The following is a 22,141-nucleotide window of genomic DNA, read 5'->3' as shown; positions in this document are numbered from 1 at the left end:
CGTTGGATGGGACGCAACGGAACGGAATGTGAGGTGAGGTGACGTGACCACTCCCTCTGATCAACCGTGGTGTATGCGTTTGCCGCCGGTTGTAAAATGGGCACACGTGACGCATCACCGAACAGCATCATTGTTCCGCTGCCATCCGACAGAGGGCTTCCGGCTCACGGGAGAGTCTATCCACCTGTGGGTTGGGGATTATTTGTGTGAATATTCAAACTATTAAGTTTCACTCAGATTGGAGCTACTATTCCTAGCCTAGAGATAAATATATAGCCGTGCGCACGGGAGGAGATTGAGGGGTTTAAATTCCTCATAGAGATATAAAGCAAAATTTTGTTTACTTGTTCGAGAGTTAGAATGTATCTTTGCAGTTTGAATTATAATACATAAAATAGGAACTACTTGAAGTTTGCAACATAGTTAATTCCAAATAATGCTACACAACTTTGATGAATACCATAGAGCATTCAAACAAGAATTCGGAAAATAATAAAAGCACCAAAGTTAAAAGAAGTTTATCAGGAAGCTACCAATCGGAAATATACAAATTACAAAAACCCTTAAGTAATAAAATAAAGCAGCAAAGCACTAACAGTCAGAAACTAATGCAAAATTGATGACGAAAACCCATTTCCATCTGCTGACTGTACAATTCGATTCTATCTTAATAATTGCAGAAATTATTCAAACAATGATTATAAACTTTAAGCGAATAAATGAGACACGGGGTATATAGACGAAGGCATACAAATGTTAGGCATTTACACAACACAAAAATGCGACTCTGAAAATACTAGAAAACTGCTCTGAAAATACGAAAAAGTTGCTATAACCAAATTCGGAATAACATATCGAAAATGAAACAAATATTCATCTATGTTTTGGTTGATTCGAACTGCACAAAGCGCCCGTTTACGTAAAAAAAATTCTCACAGACTGCGGAAGTTCGCTCAGTGGTGATTCTTGCTAACTTCTAATCACGCTTGTGTCCAATTAGCGCAATTGATTATATATTGTGCCCCACGGCTACAAACGGCCTACGTCTCATGATAATCCATTTATGCCAATCCGACAAACCTAACAACTGTTACAATGGGTTTAGTGTCACACAAAGTGTAGTCAAAGCATTGGCTGGGTGAGCAGCAACAGAAGCTTTGCAATCGACACAAACGGATAGATTACTTATTTACATTTTAAATCGCTACCAAATGCGGGATTTCGTTTAATGCTAGTTGATGTGCACACGAATGCCTGCCTGGGTGGCAACGTCTGAACTGCCCTCGCACAATCCAATTTAGCTACAGTTAGCGTGTAGTTTTGCGATACGCCGATACAAATCCCTTTTTATTTCAAACATTTAGACTGACAAACTGCAGTACCTTGGAGTGGCAGCAACAACAGTCGACCAATTTGCGTTCATTAATCCTTTAAAGTGCACACACGTAGACATTGATTGCAACCTAAACGACGACAACGGTGGGAATGTTTAAATAGTTTCATTACATTCTGCTGTTTACTCTTAAGCCTCTTTTTCCTGCCGCTCTCGTCCGGAGCTGATTTAGCAAGACTTTCGTTTTCATCTGTGCCTTTACCGCCACAACACGAACTGTCGAAGTTCACGCAATCACGTCGGAGCACAATACAATGCGCGAAGGTTTCCCGCTGTTTTTTGCGATTCCGATACCACCACCTCTTATTTGCACAAACCCGGCTGGTCAACAACACTGTAGGCAGTAGCATCATGATGGGAAGAAGCTTCTCGCGATTGCCTAGATACAACAAAAGCAATCTAACTGCAAAACAGAGAATTAAAAAACAAATGGATTCAGCTACCTCCGCCGGGCGCGCGTGCCGTGTTCATTACGAGTACAGGGGAGTGGATGTGCAACACTGATAGAGATTGCTCTATTCTAGCAGAAAACTGCAGCTGGAAGCTGTGTAGGGCATACTGCAGTAGCCTTGATTCTGACATTTCTGGTTGAATGCAAATTGGGCTTCATACAGTGAAGATGCTAAGCATTTGATATTTCACAACGCTCAGTTGAATAAAAGTTTATTGTTTCGACTTACTATGAGAGCTTGCTTTGCTTCACGAAGCTCAACAAATGGGTTACTTATCGCTGGCCTTTATTAATCTATTGAAATCCGGAACAACCAATCGGGAACTTCCGGGGGAAGTTTCTACTCAACGGTTGCCGCAAATAATCCCATTAAGGTTTCGCTGTTTTGTTCATCCAGCCTAGCGCTTGCTCAACAGCAGACTCCGTTAAATGATCTAGTAATTATTGTTGGCCGATTGCTTACTTTCAAACATGTACGTATGCAATGTTTTACACACGTTCAATGGGGGTCTATTCGCAGATCGTTAGTCTGCACGCACCGGGGGAACCTGGTTCGACTTACAGCGCTCTACCGCGGCCATTGGCCTACTTCCTCCTACATGCTCTCTCACTCTGGTTACATGCACTGTGCCTGCGCACTCACTAATTTCTAGTTTGGCTTTTAGCCGCCACCTGATCGGCAATTGAAATCAGGAAAAAAGCAATCAGTTGATGATATTTGTAATATCTACACACATTAGACACATTAACATTACCCGGATGTTGCGAATATTATACCGAAAACACATTGTAAATAAAAAAGTTGACACTTCAAATGCCGCTGCCTGCTGTGATTATTTGTTCCTCAAGCTTCAGTTCTTAAAGCCTGTAGTACACTCTTTGACCGAGCGTCAATTATTTGTCTCTTTTTGACAGATAAAAATTTGGTCATAGATAATCATTTGTCACTCTCCGATTTTAACATGGGGCAAACACGGGCAAACAAACAACCATGATGTCAAATAAATTTGACCATTATGTCAGAAGGTCAAATATTTGACCAATTAGACAAAGAGTGTACTACAGGCGTAACTGTTCTTGACAAAACATTACATATGAATCAAAGCCGAACAGGTGTCTACCACTCATAGAACCTAACCTTCAACAAATAAGTCCGGAAAACGGCACCTTAACGGGTGTACCACAGCAGGTGTCACCATACCATAATAAATCGAATACATCGAATGTCAATCAATTACAATTAGAGGCGTACGTGTTCGCCTTTTAGCGTGGAGTGTACCGCAATTCAATATTAGTTATTCGAAGGATATTATAATAAATTATGATAAAATAGAAGGCCCAAAAAATATTAATCTAATGACTTGGTGTAATGTTTCTTTTTTCATTATTGACAGGTTCGTTTCGATTTCAAACTAATTCAAATTAAGCTCTGTCCATTTCATCAATCGATGATTTGCTACAAATTCAATTAACATAATCATAACCTTATAACGTATAATATATTTTCCATGTTTTTGTTTATTTTTATCAACTCTAACTTTTCGTTTTACTGGCCATTTTCAAAACTTTTGATCCTTTTCTATTTTATTATTTACACTTATTCATAAAATTTCTAAAGATATTTAATTTTTTTTCCACATTAGTCCCAATCCTGACAGACGTGAGGTCGTTTAGAGGACCTAACGTTGACTCGGATCATTATCTCGTGGTATCCACGATTCGCGCCCGGTTATTCAACGTCTTGAAATCCAGGACCACATGGAGGATACAGTTGAACATCCAGCAGCTATCAACTGGAGAAGTGGCTACAGAGTACCTGCAGAAGGTTGATGAGCGGATCGAGGATCAAGTTAGAGGTAACCTGAATAAACAGTGGAGGCATATTTACAGTATAATCAGCGCCACAGCGGAAGAATGGTTGGGTACATCCTCGACAGCCATTGAGTGATTTGACGCTGACTGCCAGCGAGCGACGGTTGAAAAGAATCGCGCCAGAGTTCACATGTTAGTCACGGCAGTGACCCGTCAGAGCTTAGGAAGATACCGGGAAGCTTGAGCTGCTGAAAAAAGACTCCATCGCCGGAAGAAACGACAGGTTTTGGAGCGTATTCTTACGGAGGCGGAAGGTTGCTTTTTCAGGCACGAAGCGAAAGCTTCTACAAGAAGATTAATGAAATCAGGAACCGAAACGTGTTATCCCCTGTCATGTGCAACAATAGGGAGGGGAACCTGATTACCGATAGATCGGAGGTGGCCAGGCGTTGGAAGGAACACTTCAGTGTGCTGTTGAATGGTGAAGAAAACAGCGTGGTCGAAAGGAGCAGGATGGCGATTGAGGATGATGGCAAAACTGTGGACCCACCATCCATGGACGAGGTGAAGGAAGCAGTGAAAAAGCTGAAGAACTGCAAGGCAGCTGGTAAGGACGGCATTCCAGCTGAACTCTTCAAAGTCGGGAGCGAACAGCTGCATCGTGCTTTACACCGAATCATGCTGAAAGCGTGATCCGATGAAGAATCATCCTCGGACTGGTTGGAGGGTCTCATATGTCCGATCTGCAAGTAAGGCCACTTCCTGAACTGTAGTAATTATCGCGGCATAACCCTTCTCAACACCGTTTAGAAAATTCTCTCTCGTATTTATTTCCACAGACTGAAGCCCTTGTCGGAGACCTTTGTTGGCGATTACCAATGCGGTTTTCGAGTGGGACGCCTTACTGCGGACCAAACGTTCACCCTGCGATTGATCCTCGATAAATTTCGAGAATTCAACTTGCAGACTCACCATCTGTTCATAGACTTCAGGGCAGCGTACGGAACAGGCGAATTATGTTCGAACATGGTTTCCCAACAAAACTAATTAGGTTTATACGTGCCACCCTTGGAGGTTCTACATCATGCATCAGGATAGCCGGTGAGATATTAAACTCCTTCGTGAATGGATATAGGCAGGGAGACGGGCTGTCAAACTTATTGTTCAACATCGCATTGGAGGGTGCTATGCGGAAAGCTGGCGTGCAAAGGAGCGGCACCATCATTACGAAGTCTCACATGCTTCTAGATTTTGCGGACGATATCAATATCATTGGTATAAACCGTAGAGCAGTGGAAGAGGCCTTCGGACCTCTCAGGAGGGAAGCTCCGAGAATAGAGCTCATCATCAGCTCTGCCAAAACAATATACATGGTGGCTGGTAGAGAACGTGGTAGTCCGACGGATGTCGGTGCTGAGGTGTTGTTAGATGGGGCAACTTTCGAAGTAGTAGACGAGTTTATTTACCTGGGTACATTAGTGACATGTGACAACGAGGTCAACCGTAAGATAAAAAGGCAGATAGCAGCTGCAAACAGGGCCTTTTACGGATTACGTAACCAGCTGAGGTCCCGCAGCCCGCAAACCCGTGCTAATCTTGCACACTACAAAAGACTAATCCTTCCCGTGGCCCTTTGCGGCCATGAAGCATGAACGTTCAGCATGACAAATCGGCGGATATAGTTAAGCGGATAAAACACGGCAGGTTGCAGTGGGCTGGGCATGTAGCAAGAATGCTGGAAGAACGACCAGCGAAGACTATATTTAGGATGCCCGCGTAATATGGAGGTTGGAGAATAGCAGCCCAAACGTCTGAAAATTGATCTCTGATAACCTAAAAAGCAAAATGTCACTTGAAACATCTGAAAACCCTTCAAAAGGCTTCAAAGAATGACAAAGAATAAATTCCGAATTCAGCTCAGAGCGAATGAAAAATGTCTCTGAAGGTCAGAGAAAGCAAACAATGGAAATATTGGTTAAAAACGGTTTAAAAAGACGGAGAAGGTCAAAATAAAATATGATCGAAATTTAACTAAAAATGGCTGGAAATGCTTCTAAGGTACAGAAGAAACATTCGTCCAAAAAATTCTTTAGAAAAAAACGGAAAAACCAAACTAGGCATTCCGTATTAACTAACTATGCTTGAGAACGCTCCCGGAAACTAAAAAAAAAATACCGAACGACCGGGTGGTAGAAAAATTATTCAAAATCAGACTAATGGTTTAAGAACGCTTCTAAATGAAAAAAGAAATTGACTCAAAATTCAGCTGAAAGTGGTTCCATAGATGGATGGAGCTAAAGACGAAACTGTTTCAAAATCTATCTAACAATTCAGTGTGACCGTCTTAAAGAGTTAAAACACAATTTATGAAAAAATGGTTTCAAATTGACCTAAAGAAGTTTAAAAGTAGCTCTGCTAACGAGAGAATAAAAAAAGAAACATATTTCATTTTACCTAAAATTCTTGAGAGATTCTCAACGTGTGCTCAAGCTCAATGTCTGAATAACCGAAGAGACCACATAAGTTATGATTTCCAATTTTTCTCAAATATAGCCGACAACCACTCAAAACACAGAATATTTGAAGAATCAAATTTTGCTGGGGCCAATTTTGCAATTTCATAGTGTTAGAAAACCAGCAAAAATTATTGAACTTTTAAAAAATTTTCTATGCTTTAAAACTAGGTGGCTCCTTTGAGAAATAATGCGTAGAATAAGAACATTCATGTTGGTGCAATTTCTCTTAATAATTGTTTTTTTTTTCATATCTAAAAGCAGATATTTCTTTTTGAACATTCATGTGCGGTTTCCCTTCAAATTTACGACAAGTTTTAAACATCTGGATATAAATTTAAAACAAAATCAAGAAGGGAAAAGATTTATTTACATTTTTTCTATCAAAAAAAATGTTTTCAACGACAATTGGATAACTTTACTTCTTTGTCTCAAGACGCAAATATTATCAGCCCACTTCACGCGGGTTCTGAACCTCAACAGAAACAACGGACGAACTGTGTATAACACCGAGGTCAAAGTATTCTACCGATAGCTATAGAAAAGCAAGGTTGACTCAGATCGGAAACCGACCGGCACCGACCGGTGAGGTGCACAGAACTCTACCGGGAGTAGCAAACCTCAGCAAGTAGGTACCTGACAATAGGAAATTATGGAAATTTACTCCCTCCGTTTTGTTTGCCGTGTAAAAGCATTCCGATTATCATCGCACCCGTATGGTAAATATAGGTGCACACTTTCATGGCCATCTTTGTATTGTTGGCCCCGCACCACGATCGCACCTTCGTAGGTGTCTTCGATTGAAATTCAAAGCACTTCACGACTCCCCGTCGCCATTGTTGACGTTGTTGGCTTTGCTGTCGCGTCGCGTTTGGAGAGCGGTTAACTTCCGGCTGAACGGTAAATGACCGTACTTTTAAAACAATCAAATTCTATCCCTATCCGCTTATGACTACGTTTTGAGGGACGCATTTTATAACACCGAACAGAGCTGATTGTGAAATACTATCATTATCGGAGATTACGACCACGTGATAGTACCAACTCTTCCCTCGCACTCGATGATGCCATTTCCATGGATAATTACACCTGTTTTATTAATCATCGGAATTCCGATAGATGCCGACTGTTTCCAGTATGTCAGCTTCAATTGCGCTTCGCTCGTGTTGGCTATAGTTACCTTATTGACAAACTACGTTCTACAGCCCTGAGCGTCGGAAACAAACAGCAAGTCTAGGTTAAACTACAACAGGGTCATAAATCGTAGGAAGACATGTACCTGATACAAGGTGCGTCAGTCTTGTGTTGTAACACATCTCACCGATTCTGTGTGAAGAACGAATCTTCATCTTGTTGATGCTGGCTGATGCGGGAATGTGGCAGCATTATTTATAGCGAACCAGTGATGCTCGATGCGGCTTAGCTGGGTGCTTATCATGCTCTGCTGTGTTGTCTAGTGCACCAATGATACTTTTTTTAACGAACACAGAATTTCATTTGCTCGACAAACATTGACTTACACGGTTGGATGAACTTTGAAACGGTGAATCCATGTACCTTTGAGATACACATTTACTCCATAATGAGAAATCTCACGACGGACGTCGGTAATTCAAGCAACTTCGCATACTCGAAATCTCAAAAGACTCTAGTAGTTTTGATGCAATCTCGAAAAATGTATAGACGAGTTAGCGTGAGATCCCCCTATTGCCTTGAGTGTCCTGACATTTGTTGAGGCGAGATTAAAAATTCTATTCAGCTATGGTAATTGGTTTTACTATCTCGAAGGTTTCTCATACCTTTGGGGGGATAACTGTTACATGGGAGTAAGTGATGCAAGGTAGTGTGTGTGTGAAGACACTGATGACAAGGTGACTCAAAAACCAGTATCGTATCATTGGGTTTAAAATGTTCCCAGACCCACTTTTCATTATCCCTAATGACGACCCTGTCGGTAACACCAAACACGAACTACATCGTGATCGAGTCATCAAAGGTGAAGATGCATCTTCTCCATCCATATCGTTCGGTTTGCTTGGGTACTATCTTGTTTTGGCCATCGGATACCGGTCCATCGATACTTCGGAGGTGTGCCCGCCTGTTCTCATCTCATGCACGCGCTGCGGCTCTTTTCATGCGGCTTTTTGGTGACGACGCTTACGGTTCCGCCGCCGTCTGCATGGATGATAATTTGAACATCGAACGTAAGAGTTATGTAATATTGCCGCAAGTTTTGTGTGTTGGGACTGGTTAATTTAAATACTTACACACCCATATGTAATTTATGCGCGGCAAAATCGTTACCATCATCATCTCTCGAAACCGTTCGCTCCGCGCTCGGAATTGACATGTCAACGCAAAATAGCAAGAAAATTATAGACCGGTGTGAGTTGGTACTGATATACACAAATAATCTGCCTGCAGAGCGGGCTGCTGTGATCCTAAATATAAACCGTAGCTTTGCAGATCTTTTTGCGATTCGTGCATATTCATTTCAACCAAGGCCTGCTTTGGAAACTTTCTCCATGACAGTTCAGCCTGTTACGGTGTCGCAACGCGGCAGGTAACTTTTGTGATCTTTACAAAGTTCGCCTTCTCTCAACACAAATCGCGATATTTTGCGTTTTCTTTATCACAACAATGCCCACAATGAATCCCCACGCAGCATCTATGACGTGTTCCACTGTCAGAAAGGTGCAACATAACCTAACTTCAGGATGGCTTTTTTGGCAATGATAGCGAGGCATTGTGACCGGATTGCTTGCACGCGAATATAAATATTAATGCTTGCCGCAGGCATTTATGATTCGTAAAAGGGCCAGCCAGCCGGTTTATCTCCGTCATGGTCGCCGGGCGAAACCGTTTCATAATTGCCGTTACATCTACTCTTGTTATCGCAGCTCCCTTTCGCACCTAAGCTACGATCTTGGATAAAGTGACCAGACAGTTAGGGCTTAAGCGCGGGACACCAATTCAATTCTTAGACGAGGGGGAGAGGGTTATGTGGTTTGGTTTGAATACGTTTCTTCGAGATGATCATTGGTGGATTTTAATGTCACTCGATCCTAGCGAAATTTTGGGGGAGGAACGGTTATGGCATGGGGAGGTGATGACATTCAAAATCCAAATAGTTTTAGAAGAAAATTCTATGAAAAACATGGTGCGTCTGAACGAACGCATGTCACTGTAGTAGGGTGGCAATGACTTGACTTGTATGGGAAAAATTTGATGTTTGAATTTCGTTGTGCAGTAAGATTCAGAAGATTCGTATGAACAATTTTCTTGAACAATTTTCTCAAACAACACAATTGGACTTCGAAAAGTTATGCCTCAAAGCGGCCCAAGTTTCCCTATTTTAACTGATAAAGTTAATAAAATGTTCATTTCGATATCAAATTGTAACTGGGACGGATGTCGGTATCGAATTTTTTAATGTCAAATGTTTTAAAAATGCAAAAACAGCAGGAACTGATGTTATCTAAAAAACCGGAATTGACTTTCTGGGCTTTTTTCGAGGAAATTTTTTGGCTGGAAAACTCTCCGTTGGCCCAACTCGGGAATTTCTAAGTCCCACGAAGTCGTTTTATCAGGATAACACCAGATCCCGACGTTTCATGTATTTTTAAGACATTTGGCATTTAAACGTTCGATACCGACAACCGTGCCACAGTGGAGCACTTTGAACATCAAACCTGGTCAGAATTATTTTGAAGGTTTTCGGACTAAAAATGTATCATAAGTCGAAAATATTGTATAATTATTAGTTGTGACTGAAAATTTTCATGGAATAATTCATCTTTGATTAATTTGTTACTATTCAGATGATGTAGAGGGTAGGAAACGGCTTAAGCAGTAGCGCCTATTTTAATCAGTCGAAGAAAACAAGCCTCAAACTCTTGCATTTTGATCAATATCGACAATTTCAATTATGGAAACGAAAACTTTGATTGTCTAGCTGTCTTACGTATATAAGAAATACCGTTAATCACAAAGAAATCAGTGAACTATTGCAATTGAAACAAATCGACCTATATTGCAGCCATTCAGGAGCCACTTCGGGTGCTGAAAAAAAACGCCTGCAAAACAGATGAAAACTGCTTAAAATAGGTTCGGGGTGATTGGAATAGTGTCCCTCGAATGGTAACTTTGATTGATGATTGTTAAAGTTTGCTAACTTAGTTTTACAATCTGAAAACAAGTTCTGACAGAGAAAACGATAGAAAACAGATTGATATACTACTGTTTGAGTTTCACCCAACTGCCCATAATTCAAAAATTAACTAATATGCCATTTTTACCAAAATCGAGAAAACAGTTTCTCGTGATGGTACACACCCTAAACAAGGTCCCTACGAAAGCCGATTGTCAAAAAATGCATTTGGGAAGGCAGCAAACGTTGAACAATTTTGGCTAATATCCAAAATAATTGAGAATTTGGCTAATATCCAATACGAACCTGTGGCATGTTCACGAACCAGTGTATTATTACTGAACTGTGTTTCTTCTAACTTTCAAAAATTTGTTGTAGCTTGGTGGTTACTGGCGACAGGTGAGCGATCGTAAGGCCCTTGCATCAAATTGGCCTTTTTCACGAAGAATATTTGATGCTACAAGAATTTATTTGTTGTACTGCAAAACCCAACGATCAAACGTGTGTTTCTTCTGTCATAAATCTTTACATTTAAAAAAAAGATATTTAGCTCTTTGATTAGGAGTAATATTAATAAAGAGAATATTCAGATTTCATTTTGGATTTGATGAGAAGAAATAGGAAAGTGGATTGTGAGATTACCATGAATAATAATATTTTCGTTATATTATTATATTGCTTCACGTAACAATTGTCTCGTCGTCCTTTTTATCCTCACTTGTGCTTCCGTGTTGTTTTATTAAATTTAAAACCATTCCCATCACCAACGAGTACGATATAATTCACATCGTATGGATATTAGCCAAATTGCACACCGTTTTGTCAACTGACCTTTCGTTTATAATTGAAAAAACGGCTACTGTGTTAAAAATACGTGGCGGATAGAATTTTTCTACAGATTTCTCTGTTTCAACTCAACGGCAAGGTTCTAGCATATATGAAGGGTGATATACTCAATAAAAAAGTTGTCATGAACAGTCAAAATATGTTGTACCGACAAAAAACGGGCAAAAACAATCATAAACTTTTGACATTGTACACGCCTACTAAGATCAGTTAATTTTACGCTAAATGAGACACGTTTTTCAGCAAAGATTTGAGAGTCCATAAAAAGTACGCCGACGCTGTGTTTCATACTCTAGTTCACGTTAATCGTTTGTTTCTACGGTCATTAGCTACGTTTCGTCCAACATCTAAGTTGCAAAAATTTTACACCGATGTGGCCCTGGTATAGAGTCCGATCTCGACTGTCACATGAATGTGCGTGCCAGCTGAACAATAACTGCATGACCATGTATCTTTAAATTCAAAGCAAATAATTCACCTTCAGAACCTAGTTGAAATGTATACCGATAAGAGTACCCACTTACAGGTTATTTTTCACCGTTCAAGAACTCGAACCTTGAAAGGTATTTACAAAGTAGTATTCATTATCTGACCTTGTATTTTAAAAAAAAATACAAATAGTCATAAACAGGTCAATGCGACCTGTTTTAGGGCGCCGCGCAGTTTCCAGAATAAACAGTTTTAAACTCGGAACGTATACACGCTCAATACAAAACCGATCAGTTTGTGTACGTGGATACCATATTTACTTATACAAAACAAATTTGTTTCAAGTGTACCAACGAGAATGGCGCCAATATCGAAAGTAAACTATTCCAAAGAATGGCATTGCCTACCGGCCGTATGTACGATAAGCTGTCGCAGTTGGAACTTGTTTTTTAGGCCGATGGCAGCATTTTCTGAATCTACTGATAAGGCGCCAGCTACTGGTAGTTTGTGACAAATTTGTACTGTTTGACGAACAAGTTTGGATTGCTTGTAAATTCTGCACATTTTTAACCAAAATAAAAATACGTTTAAAATTTAATAATGACAAAATGATCATAATAATTGAACTATTACCTAAACTAAATGGAATAAAGCCTCTCATTTTGTACCGCTCGCGCAACGCTGCAGTTTAACTGTTTCCACTGATAAAATATAAAAATTTACAGCAGTACCATAAAACGTAAAAAGCACAACCGGGATCGTTCCATTGCGCGGAATATTCTAGACTTGAAAAAAAAACAACCTGCGTTAATCAACTCCCTTATCACACTTACCGCATCGCATTGTATCGATTTTCTTATCGTGCAGCGTGACTTTTTTTATCACATCGACCTCACACAAAAGGCCAGCTTGTCAACTGAATTTTGACTAAGTATTTATTTTTGTGCTCACAAACCCTTGTTACGGTAAAAATCAAGTATGTTGCCTGATTAACTGATAAAAGATTTTGAAACATGCGTAATAGCTCAAAAAATATATCTCGTCGCTTACGAGCGCCTTCCCTTGTCTGAAACTTTATCTAAAAATTTAAAATGATTTAAGGAATCGATTTTACAAAGCTTAAACAAAACTACGGATAGGCTTTATCGTTCAATTCGCCTATGTTTACCATGATTTATTCTCATGCATTGTTTGTGATCTTATACAGCTTGAAATGCAAAAAAAAAAACAACTCAGTTCACAACATTTGCTACCTTGCACAATCTGAGAAACACAAGTTCTGTCTAAGTAGGCTATCATTACTGTACCAATTTGCCGCACTGGCGCGCAGGTAACTGCGATTGCTACTGGTCTGTCATCGTCATCGGCCAATGTGGGTGTAACAATAATACACACAACATACCAACGTGTGGACTGGTGGGCAATTGACAAGTGGAGCCATCACTCACCGAACCAACTCTTCTTCGAACCCAGCAGTATACTGGTAATTTGAGAACTCATCATTTTTCGATTATGGGCTCTGTTTTTAGATGCGAACACTTTTGCTGAGGGCGGTTATGGCCTGCCCGGCGATGATAGTCAGCACCGCCGTCGAGTCGTCAGTGTAAATAGGAACGATAGATAAGTTTTTAATTACACAAGTGAGGTGTACTGTGATAGATTTTTCAATCGGAATGATTTTCTTCCAATCTAACAGGCTAGTCTCATCACATTTTCAAACATTTGTTATGACAGACGAGGTTACATTTTGAAGCATCCTCCCATACGATCGAGCTGAGTGCTGTCAGTCTATTGTTCGGCTTTGTCACGTCACATCACTTGTCAAAATTTCAACTGTCATTCATAAATAATCACAACTTGCTGTAGCTGGTGCTGCTACTGCTGCACTTACACCCAACATCAGTTTCGCTTAGTCGGTCGTCAAAAACGTAACGATGAATGGCAAAAGTTTGCCAAATTGAATCCGGCTTTGGATCCGACGTTAGCTGGTTTTGCCTTATCACCGCCACTCCGTCATCGGGTTGCCGACTTTAAGGTGTATTGCGCTGCAAAGTGCTTTAGTCTTATTCAATTCTGTTATATACAAACAAGGAAATAGGAACGAGGAACGTTCACCTGAATTGTTGCTTGTTGTGATTAGGGTTCTAGATGTGATCAGGGAACTTCCACGGTAAAGTTACGCCAGATTTCTCGGGCAATTGGTTAACTGTAGATTGGAAATGAACTCTGGAATTACTGACATTCGATCAAACATAATCTGAAGTGTTCTATTCGACAGAAATTTTTGTTCTATTCTCCAGAGAAAACTCTTTTAGATTCTTTTTGGTATAGATGATAAAATTGATGTAATTTGATAGTTTTGCACCATTTGTTGGTCAAACAGTTGAAACGGGAAACAAACATATCGATGCTGCAAATTCGATGATGTTAAGCACTGGTGAAAGTTTCCATGAAAAATACATATTGATATGACCTTACGACAAATTTTGTATGAAACTTTAGTTCAACAAACCATTCGAACCGATTTGTTTTTAGCTAGGGGGATGTTTTGTGCCGTGTCAAATAAATGTGTGAAAAAAAAGGGAGGATGTTTGTGATGGTTTAATTTTTTATTATTATTTATTCAGATTGTATATTGTATCATCTGGCACATATGGTGACATATCTACGCCATTAGGTGCATATATTTTAAATTTTAATGTATTCATAAAAAATAATTGCTTTCGCATTTAAATGAAAATAATTGTAGGGAAATCTTAAACCTACTTTTTTTACATATTACATAACATAAAAAAAAATTAAAACTTAAACTTAAACCAAGGTGGCGAAAAAGTTTTCAAAATCAACTTTCCATATTTTCCCTGATATTCCCTAAATATAACATTTGTTTCCGTGATATTTTTCAGCATTCGGTACAAAAAAGTGCAACGTAAATGAACACAACGCTGACATCCCAGTGAAAAAAAGTCAGTCAAATATAAAACTGACCAGTAGAACTGCCGTTCTAATCATAGTAGTCCCGTGTTCTACACAAACCTTATGGACGCTGGAACAACTGTGCTTGGAACGGCAGTATATTGAGCTAATCAATGTAAAGGGTGTCCCACATCAAATTGCCTCACGGGAAAAACGCTGAAAAAAATACCCATTGAGTATTTCTTTTTGAAAATATGGGTGTAATTTTCCCTGAAAATTTGGAGTGTAATATTCACACTGTATTTTCACCGCTGTCAGTTTCCAAAAAAAAAAATAAAAAAAGACCTTTACCTGAAAAGCAACGTCGTGAATTGGATTTGCGCAATCACCTGGAAAATCTTCAACGCTCTCATCGGGACTGCGGAACACAACTCGGAGTCGTCGCATGATTAAACGTCACCACAAAAATCTAAGTATCGAACGAGAGGATGTGGCAAAAGTAGTGCGCTGTTCGTGACTACCGAGACCGTAAACGGGAAGATCTACATCAAGGAGTGTCTACATAAGCGTTTGCTTCCTCTGTTGAATCAACATGAGGGACCTACGATCTTCTGGTCGGATCTAGCTTCTAACCACTATTCAAATTATGTCCTGGAGTGATAGGAAGTCAACGGGGTCACTTTCGTACCCAAGAACATGAATCACCCCACAACGCACCGGAACTAAGGCATATCGAAAAATACTGGGCTATTATGAATCAGGCACTACGAACCCCACCAAGGTCAAATCTGAGGAACACATGAAGAAAAAGTGGGTTTCTTTACAGAAAAAGCTTCAGTCAAACACTGTCGAATCCCTTTTCTTTGTCTAGAAGAGCAGCTATAGCGGAATATGCTTGAGATTTATTAGTTCAAATCACTTTAAGATGTTCAACTTCTCTCATGAAAATTTCATTCATTTTCTGAGGCGAAAAATCTCTGGCCTCCCACCGCATGAGGAAGTAAAGCCGTTGGCGCCGGTCCGTTAATAAACGGGTCGTGAGTTAAGGTCCTGGGTGTGGAGTCGTCTCCCTGGGCGTCGGTGATTGGCCACAACAGTGGCGGAACTAGACCGACGGTAAATAAGCGAGAGTAAAAAAAAAGTCAGACCGGACCAAGTGACATTTTGATCATTTCGAGAAAAACGAGTTTGAAGTTTGTTGAATTTTGAAGTTTTCAATATTTTTGCGAAGTTTTGATGTTATAAGTTGGAGTAACTCTCTAACTGTATCATGCAATGTGACAATTGAAAAAAAGGAGTGCCGTGAGCTCACAAAGGACAGGTTTGTAACAGAGAAGAATCATTGATGACTTGGTCCATTATGACTGAACAATTGAACAAATTATTTTAGTCCATTGATCATCGAACCGTCAAAAAGTTTTTAATCTACATGGTTAGCTTCTGCGACATCAACAATTATTCAAAATAGTTTGAATAAACTTTAAACTGTGTTTGTTTCAACTAATCAATGGTAGGAGCGGAATGTTTTGATGGAACAAAAATATGGTTAATTCACTCAATTAAGTTATTCGTAATCATCTACTTTTTCTGCAACTTTGGCCAAAATTGCCGTAGAATTGATAATAGACTGGATGGTTTCCTCGTGTTTTGGTTCTGGAATTTCTGTCACGTTTGGATGTAGTGCTTCAAGGACAGCTTGATGAAAAGTTGGCACAGGTTCTCCATTATTGATTAGAAAATAATATTGAATAGATACTGACAACATGCTTTACACACTTAAATGTCAATCGAGTCAGCTTCTTCTTGTATTAATATGAAAGGTCTTCTCCAAACAATCGCTTGTGTTGCCTTTAGCTTCGTAATTTCATTACGGGCATAAATCTAATTAGCTTGCATAAAACAGTAACAAACATATACTTACCACTTATTTCAACCTCCTGAGGATATAATTCATTGGTAAAATCAAGTTTTAAGTCAGTATTGCTACTGTAACTTGAACTTCTTTCTGAAATTGTGGAATGTTGTGTCACCCACACAAATGCTCAACGTTTCTCATTTACGTGTTCAATCAGAGTGGACCATGTACATTTTCCTCATTTACTGGTAAAGTATACTTTTTTGACTAACGGGCAAAGAAACATTCCGATAAGTTGCTTGATAGTGTTGAAATTCATTTATATTGACTTCAAACCGATGCTGTAAATTCCGATAATTTCAACTTTTTTCAGCTTAACACATGGTTCACTTTGTCCGCACACTATAAGGCTGATATCAGGTCATGTTAGTGACAGCAATAAACGTTCCAAAAACACATTCAAAACCACGGCAGTGCGTGAAACTTTATAGATTCCGATGGGGGGTGAGTGGAAGAGTTCTCTGATACGAGGAAATCCGGAAAAACGCTTGAAAATTCTTCCGTTCGTTCGCTTTTATTAATAACTGACCGAAGGCAGTCTCCTTGAAAATAAACACTTGGTCCATTATGACTGAACACTGTAATCGCTTTCCATTGGTCATGCAGACAAAAATCATGCTGTTATTTCTGCTGTTTTAGAGATAAATAAAATTTGATTGTTGTGTGATGTAGCTTAAGAAAATCTTTATCCAATACTATCTTTAACTCGTTTTTTTCCAATTTTACGACTTGGTCCGGTCTGACTTAACACCGACCATATGTTCTTCAAACGTATAAGAAGTTGAAGTTACTTACGAACTGATAAGTTCCGGGCATTGAAAAGCAAACTGCTGAAATCATGTCTTGTTATAACAGAGCTTGTGCATTGGAAAATAAAAAAATTAAAAAGTTATAGGAAGATGATCAGAATAAAAATCAATAACTTTGTTTATTAGTATCAATAACTTTCGGTTCATGAAAGGGCAATACACGATGTTTCGAACGACGGATGATAACTATTGCAACTCCTCCTCCGGCAACATCAATTCCGTCTAATCTATGAACCATATAATTTGGGTTCTATTTGAGTTTAAGAAACAGCCTCGTACATCAAGTTACATTTCAACAAAGCGGACATTATCTGCAACATGGATTGTCGTAGGTAATCCATCTTCTAAGGAGTGGAACAACCCAAATCACAACTGGCTAACTTACCTGCACCAAACACGAAACGTGTGTTGCTGTTTGAATTTCAATTACTATGAACAGATTTCTATGGTAGTTACGAGATCCATGACCATTGGCTTGGTAATTCCGGCAAATATTTCATATTATTTACTTTGGTACGATCAAAATGTACCAAGTAATTCTCCCAGTGTATTCCCAGTTCCATTATCTTCGCCATCTATTTCATCAGAATCACTTGGTTGTGGTCTTCAGTTGTATCAATTTATAGACCTTTCAAAACCGCTACTTTGTTTTTGGCATCATAAAAGATAATGCCTCGAGCAGTTGGTAAAATGTGACCGTACTGCAGGCCTGTGTGTTTTTTTTCAATTTTCTTCTTTTTTACATCCGCAACATATAAATAGATTCTAGTTCTCGATCAACAAACTACATATTTTGAACTCCGAAGTAGCTCCTTCGATGAAAATACGTCACTTTCGTTGTTAGCGCTTTCGATTTCCTCTTGTCACAGCCGACAGTAGCAGTGCGTTGACAGTGCCGGTTGATGATTATGTTTCAGTTTGCAAAACAAGCGTTGAACATTTTCTTCTAGCTGCAACCATCGGTTGCTGCATCATTCATGAAATGCAATCTCGTGAACCACATCCGCTCGCGGTATTCCGTTCGGCAGTTGTCATAAATATATGTATGTTACCATCGGTGTACGTACGTACAGTCGTATCATTGCACGCTGCATCATATTGCAGCGCAATAAGTGAGTGATAATTTATGACTTTTCTTTTGCGGTTGCACTTTTCCAAACGAGCAAGCAGCAGCAACAGCAGCGTGTGTGCTTAATGCATGAAGCAATGCTGCAGTGCAAGAAGTTCCACAGCATCCCGCGCAACAGGCAGAGCCCTACCCATATGTACTGCTAAACGGAGTATTAAATGAAAGCGAAGGAGGGGGGGAGGGAGCCCACAGTCACCTCAGTGAAATGTAATCTCACTTTCTTCACGCCGCCGTACCACCCTATCCGCTGCGGTTGACTGACTGATGGCGCTCTAGGCGGGAGGGGTTCCCTTCTTACCGCCCGTTCAACCGAAGTCGTTGACCAGGACGCAATCAGTATTACCGAAGGCCGCCGCCGGTTGGGTTCTAGCAGCATGCAGCGATTTTAGCGTGACTGCATAACCGCCGCGCACAGTCCGACAACCACAGACGCGCGTGTTATTAATGGGAAAAGAAAAGTATTTATCTTAATAAGATGGCATAATCGAAACGATCGGACGGCCAGCCAGAAGGTGTTCTGCACACCCGTACAGCTCTGGAACCCGTACAGCTCAGCGCACATAGTTGAATAATTAAAATCACCAAAGAGGGCTGAAGTTTTTGCATTAGGTTGATTGGGTCATCCGCTGCCCGCAGCCGCAGGCAGTCGACGAGATCTGCTAGACTGGTCACCTGGTTGAATTCGATACGAAACGACGTTTTTTTTTAATGATGAACACATCCGTCCTAGTTCTTGATAGATGGTATTCGTGCACTTAAAGGTTTATTTTCATTACGTGCTTGAGGCCCGACTGATGGGTACGGAGGTTCGTTGAACTAATCGGCTCATATGAACGGTTAATTGGTTTTGCGTAAATCTTGAAAGTCCAGAGAGTATGGATAACTTTCCTTTGCGTTCACTTTTGCGGCCTAGGCAGAACTAGACGGGTTTTTTCGTTGGAAACCTTAGTTTGCATTTCGAAATACATATTAAAATGTGTTTTACTTCTGAATTCCGCCCATCATTTTATTATGCTCACTGAGGAAGCTTGACTGGCATGCGAGTGCTTCTTATTTAAACGAAAGTTCATGATTCCGTTGTGCAAAAACATGGTGTGTAACGAGATGTCATAAAACAGAAAAAGTCATTCAAAAACAATCGACAGGCTGTCATATTGTTAACAGACAGAGAGAAGGGAAAGAGTTAAAGACAACTGCAGAAAAATGAGGTGCTAGCGATCCGCTGTCAGAGCTTATTTATTAGGCACAGATTAAAACGTTGAACGTAGCTAGTTGCAGCAAAAATCTTTCTACTTATCACGAGCTATAAAAATCATTAATAAATCATTGATGCCATGGAAGGCTGCAATGCTAGAATTGTTTGAGCCAGTAGCAAATCATCAAAATTCTTCTGGACGCAGGACAGAATGCTAAGCAAAATTAAGACGTTGAGTTTTGCTTAGTCGTGCACCGGAACCAAAACTCCTCACACAACTACTGAGAATTGAAAAAATGAGATAATAAACTACTAAATTTCCACTTTGAGCAACTTCACTCTATTTATAAGATTTATTTGACTTGTTAGAATCCAGTTACTATTTTGTTTTTACTTGATCCACCATAAAAAGTTTGACATATTAGGTAGCGTTGTACTTCGTATTAACTGTAAAAAATTTCAAATGATATTCAAACGTTAAAAGGAAAAAAAATTGAATTTTAATTTTTTTTCTCATCAAACTCGTGAGCTTCAACATATTTGGTGTTTATTCAAAAAATAACATGGTTAATTTTCGATACTTTTCGTTTCTAGAAGTACCAAGGAAAATATTCAACCTTTGGTCAGGGATAAAAAATATATCAGACCACAATAATTCTTAAGGGGTTATATACCTTTTTAGTTTTCAAAAAACCAGATAAAATTTTATTACATTATCTTCAAATACAACATCTTAAGAACATTTCCACAAATTTTCATAAAGATCTGAGCAATAGGAAGAAAGTTAGAGCGATTTGCAACGCGCCTCGCCACGGCCGCATAAGCTAAACTTGAAATTTTACAAGCGATTATCTCGGAATTTCCGGTTTTTTCCGGAAAATGACTTTGCCGTGATCCTGATTGCGGGAAAACTACTGAACCGATTTCCTTCATCTTTTTTTTTAATTTTCGTAATAAAATTCGCCGGTCCTTGAACGATCGCTTTTTGAAACAAACAGTTACATTTTGCCGCAAAATTTTTTTCAATGCAATTTTTTGCGCTCAAAACGTGCATTTTTTGGGAAAAACGTTCCCGTTTGGACTGAAAACAAAATACTCATAAAAGCGATCGTTCAAGGACCCGGCACACTTCTAAACTAATGAAATAATATGACTTTTTTCATTTCGGTTGATCCGCTGAGTCTCTATCAGGATCACCGCAAGCCTCTGCAAAAATATAGCGTTTCGGGGAAACGGCCATTACTCCAGTAATAATTGGTATATCTTAAAATCAAACGTATTTTCTTGTTGTTGATAAACTGTACTTTCAGAAAAATACCACTTTGATGCGATGAAAATGGTGCTATGCACTTAAAAATAAACTCAAACTTCCCTCATTTTTCTCGACCAAAAAGGTATATAACCCCTTAACAACTCTACTTACCCGTATGAAGCAGAACGAGGACTCCGGCTCCTTTCCTTTCGACTTCTCGTCCATCGTTGACAGCTTGAGCACACCAGTCTCGAAATCGGGCCAGAGGTGACAAAGAAATTCGTGCTGCGATAATGCCACGATAACAAGCTTCACAGGCAACGGTCGTTTATACTTAATTAGCTTTTCTCATAACCACAACACTACGGGAGAACCATTTGGCCAAACCAATTCACCTTTTATCTCCAAAAATTACCTGCCCTAGAATTGCGCACTCTTCAGCGTAGATTCTACTTCTTCACTTGTCACCTGGGTCACTTACTGCATAACAGGCTATTTTCTTCCCTTTTCACCGCTTCCGTTCGGTTTCTTCCCGTTGTACACACTTGTTTCCCACCGAGCTTCTGGTTGAGCAGAATTCCGTACCAATTTCACCCGCACATTTATTGTATGACACCCGAGACTCGTTTTCTTGACTCCCGACCCGACAACAGTAGCAGCCAGAATGAAGCCAACCAGATATGGCACAGAATTCTTTTCCTTTCGTTGGCCTTTCGTGTTCTGGTTTTGTTTTTGGCCCAACACTTACTTATCCTTCCTTTGCTTCTTCGTCTTGTTTCTGCTGTGCACCTATGTGTCCCTCTCAGGTAGACACCACTTCACATGTTCCGGTTTCGCGTGGGCGTGATTGACGGTATTATGCGACCATACTTGCCACACAAGCAGACTGCAGACGTGCGATTTCCCTAGCATCCATCACCCCCGAATTAAACGCACATTCAGCCAACTTGTTGTAACTGTGGCTCGAGATTCCCAGCCCAGCAAACAAACCCACCTATGAATCAGCAAATGTTGCGCAACAAAAGAACACAATTGGCGGTGAGCCACTCCACAACGCTGTCTCGACAGCCGGCCACAGACACGGTAACGTCTTTTCAATTTAAGATCTCACAAGTTCCAAACCGCGATGCTGTGGAGACTGTCCCACCGGAAACTATCCACTTTGGTTAAGGCAACAGCACACGCGTTCCGGCTGTCACGTTCTGTCGAATGGTTTTTTCAGAACAATTCACACGCGCGTGTCTCTCTGCTGACACCTACGATAAGACGGACGCACAACGGCAATACAGCACGAGAATTACAGAGCTAAACAACAAGCTTGTCCGCATAAC

The 22,141-nt window shown here is 40.0% G+C and overlaps 1 protein-coding gene across 1 annotated transcript in view; it reads right to left on the bottom strand.

The window, feature by feature from the left end:
* The window catches only part of LOC129733924 (rhophilin-2), an 86,036-nt gene extending 63,895 nt beyond the window's left edge, over positions 1–22,141 (bottom strand). The window contains exon 1 of the mRNA XM_055695544.1: positions 20,982–22,141. Coding sequence (XP_055551519.1) covers positions 20,982–21,035 — 54 coding nt within the window. The 5' untranslated portion in view covers positions 21,036–22,141. The remainder of the gene's footprint in view (positions 1–20,981) is intronic.

The sequence above is a fragment of the Wyeomyia smithii genome, chromosome 1, assembly GCF_029784165.1.
Source record: "Wyeomyia smithii strain HCP4-BCI-WySm-NY-G18 chromosome 1, ASM2978416v1, whole genome shotgun sequence".
NCBI classification, from domain to species: Eukaryota; Metazoa; Arthropoda; class Insecta; order Diptera; family Culicidae; genus Wyeomyia; species Wyeomyia smithii.
Note: the sequence above shows the minus strand (reverse complement) of the source record. Positions and strands in the feature narration are given on the sequence as shown.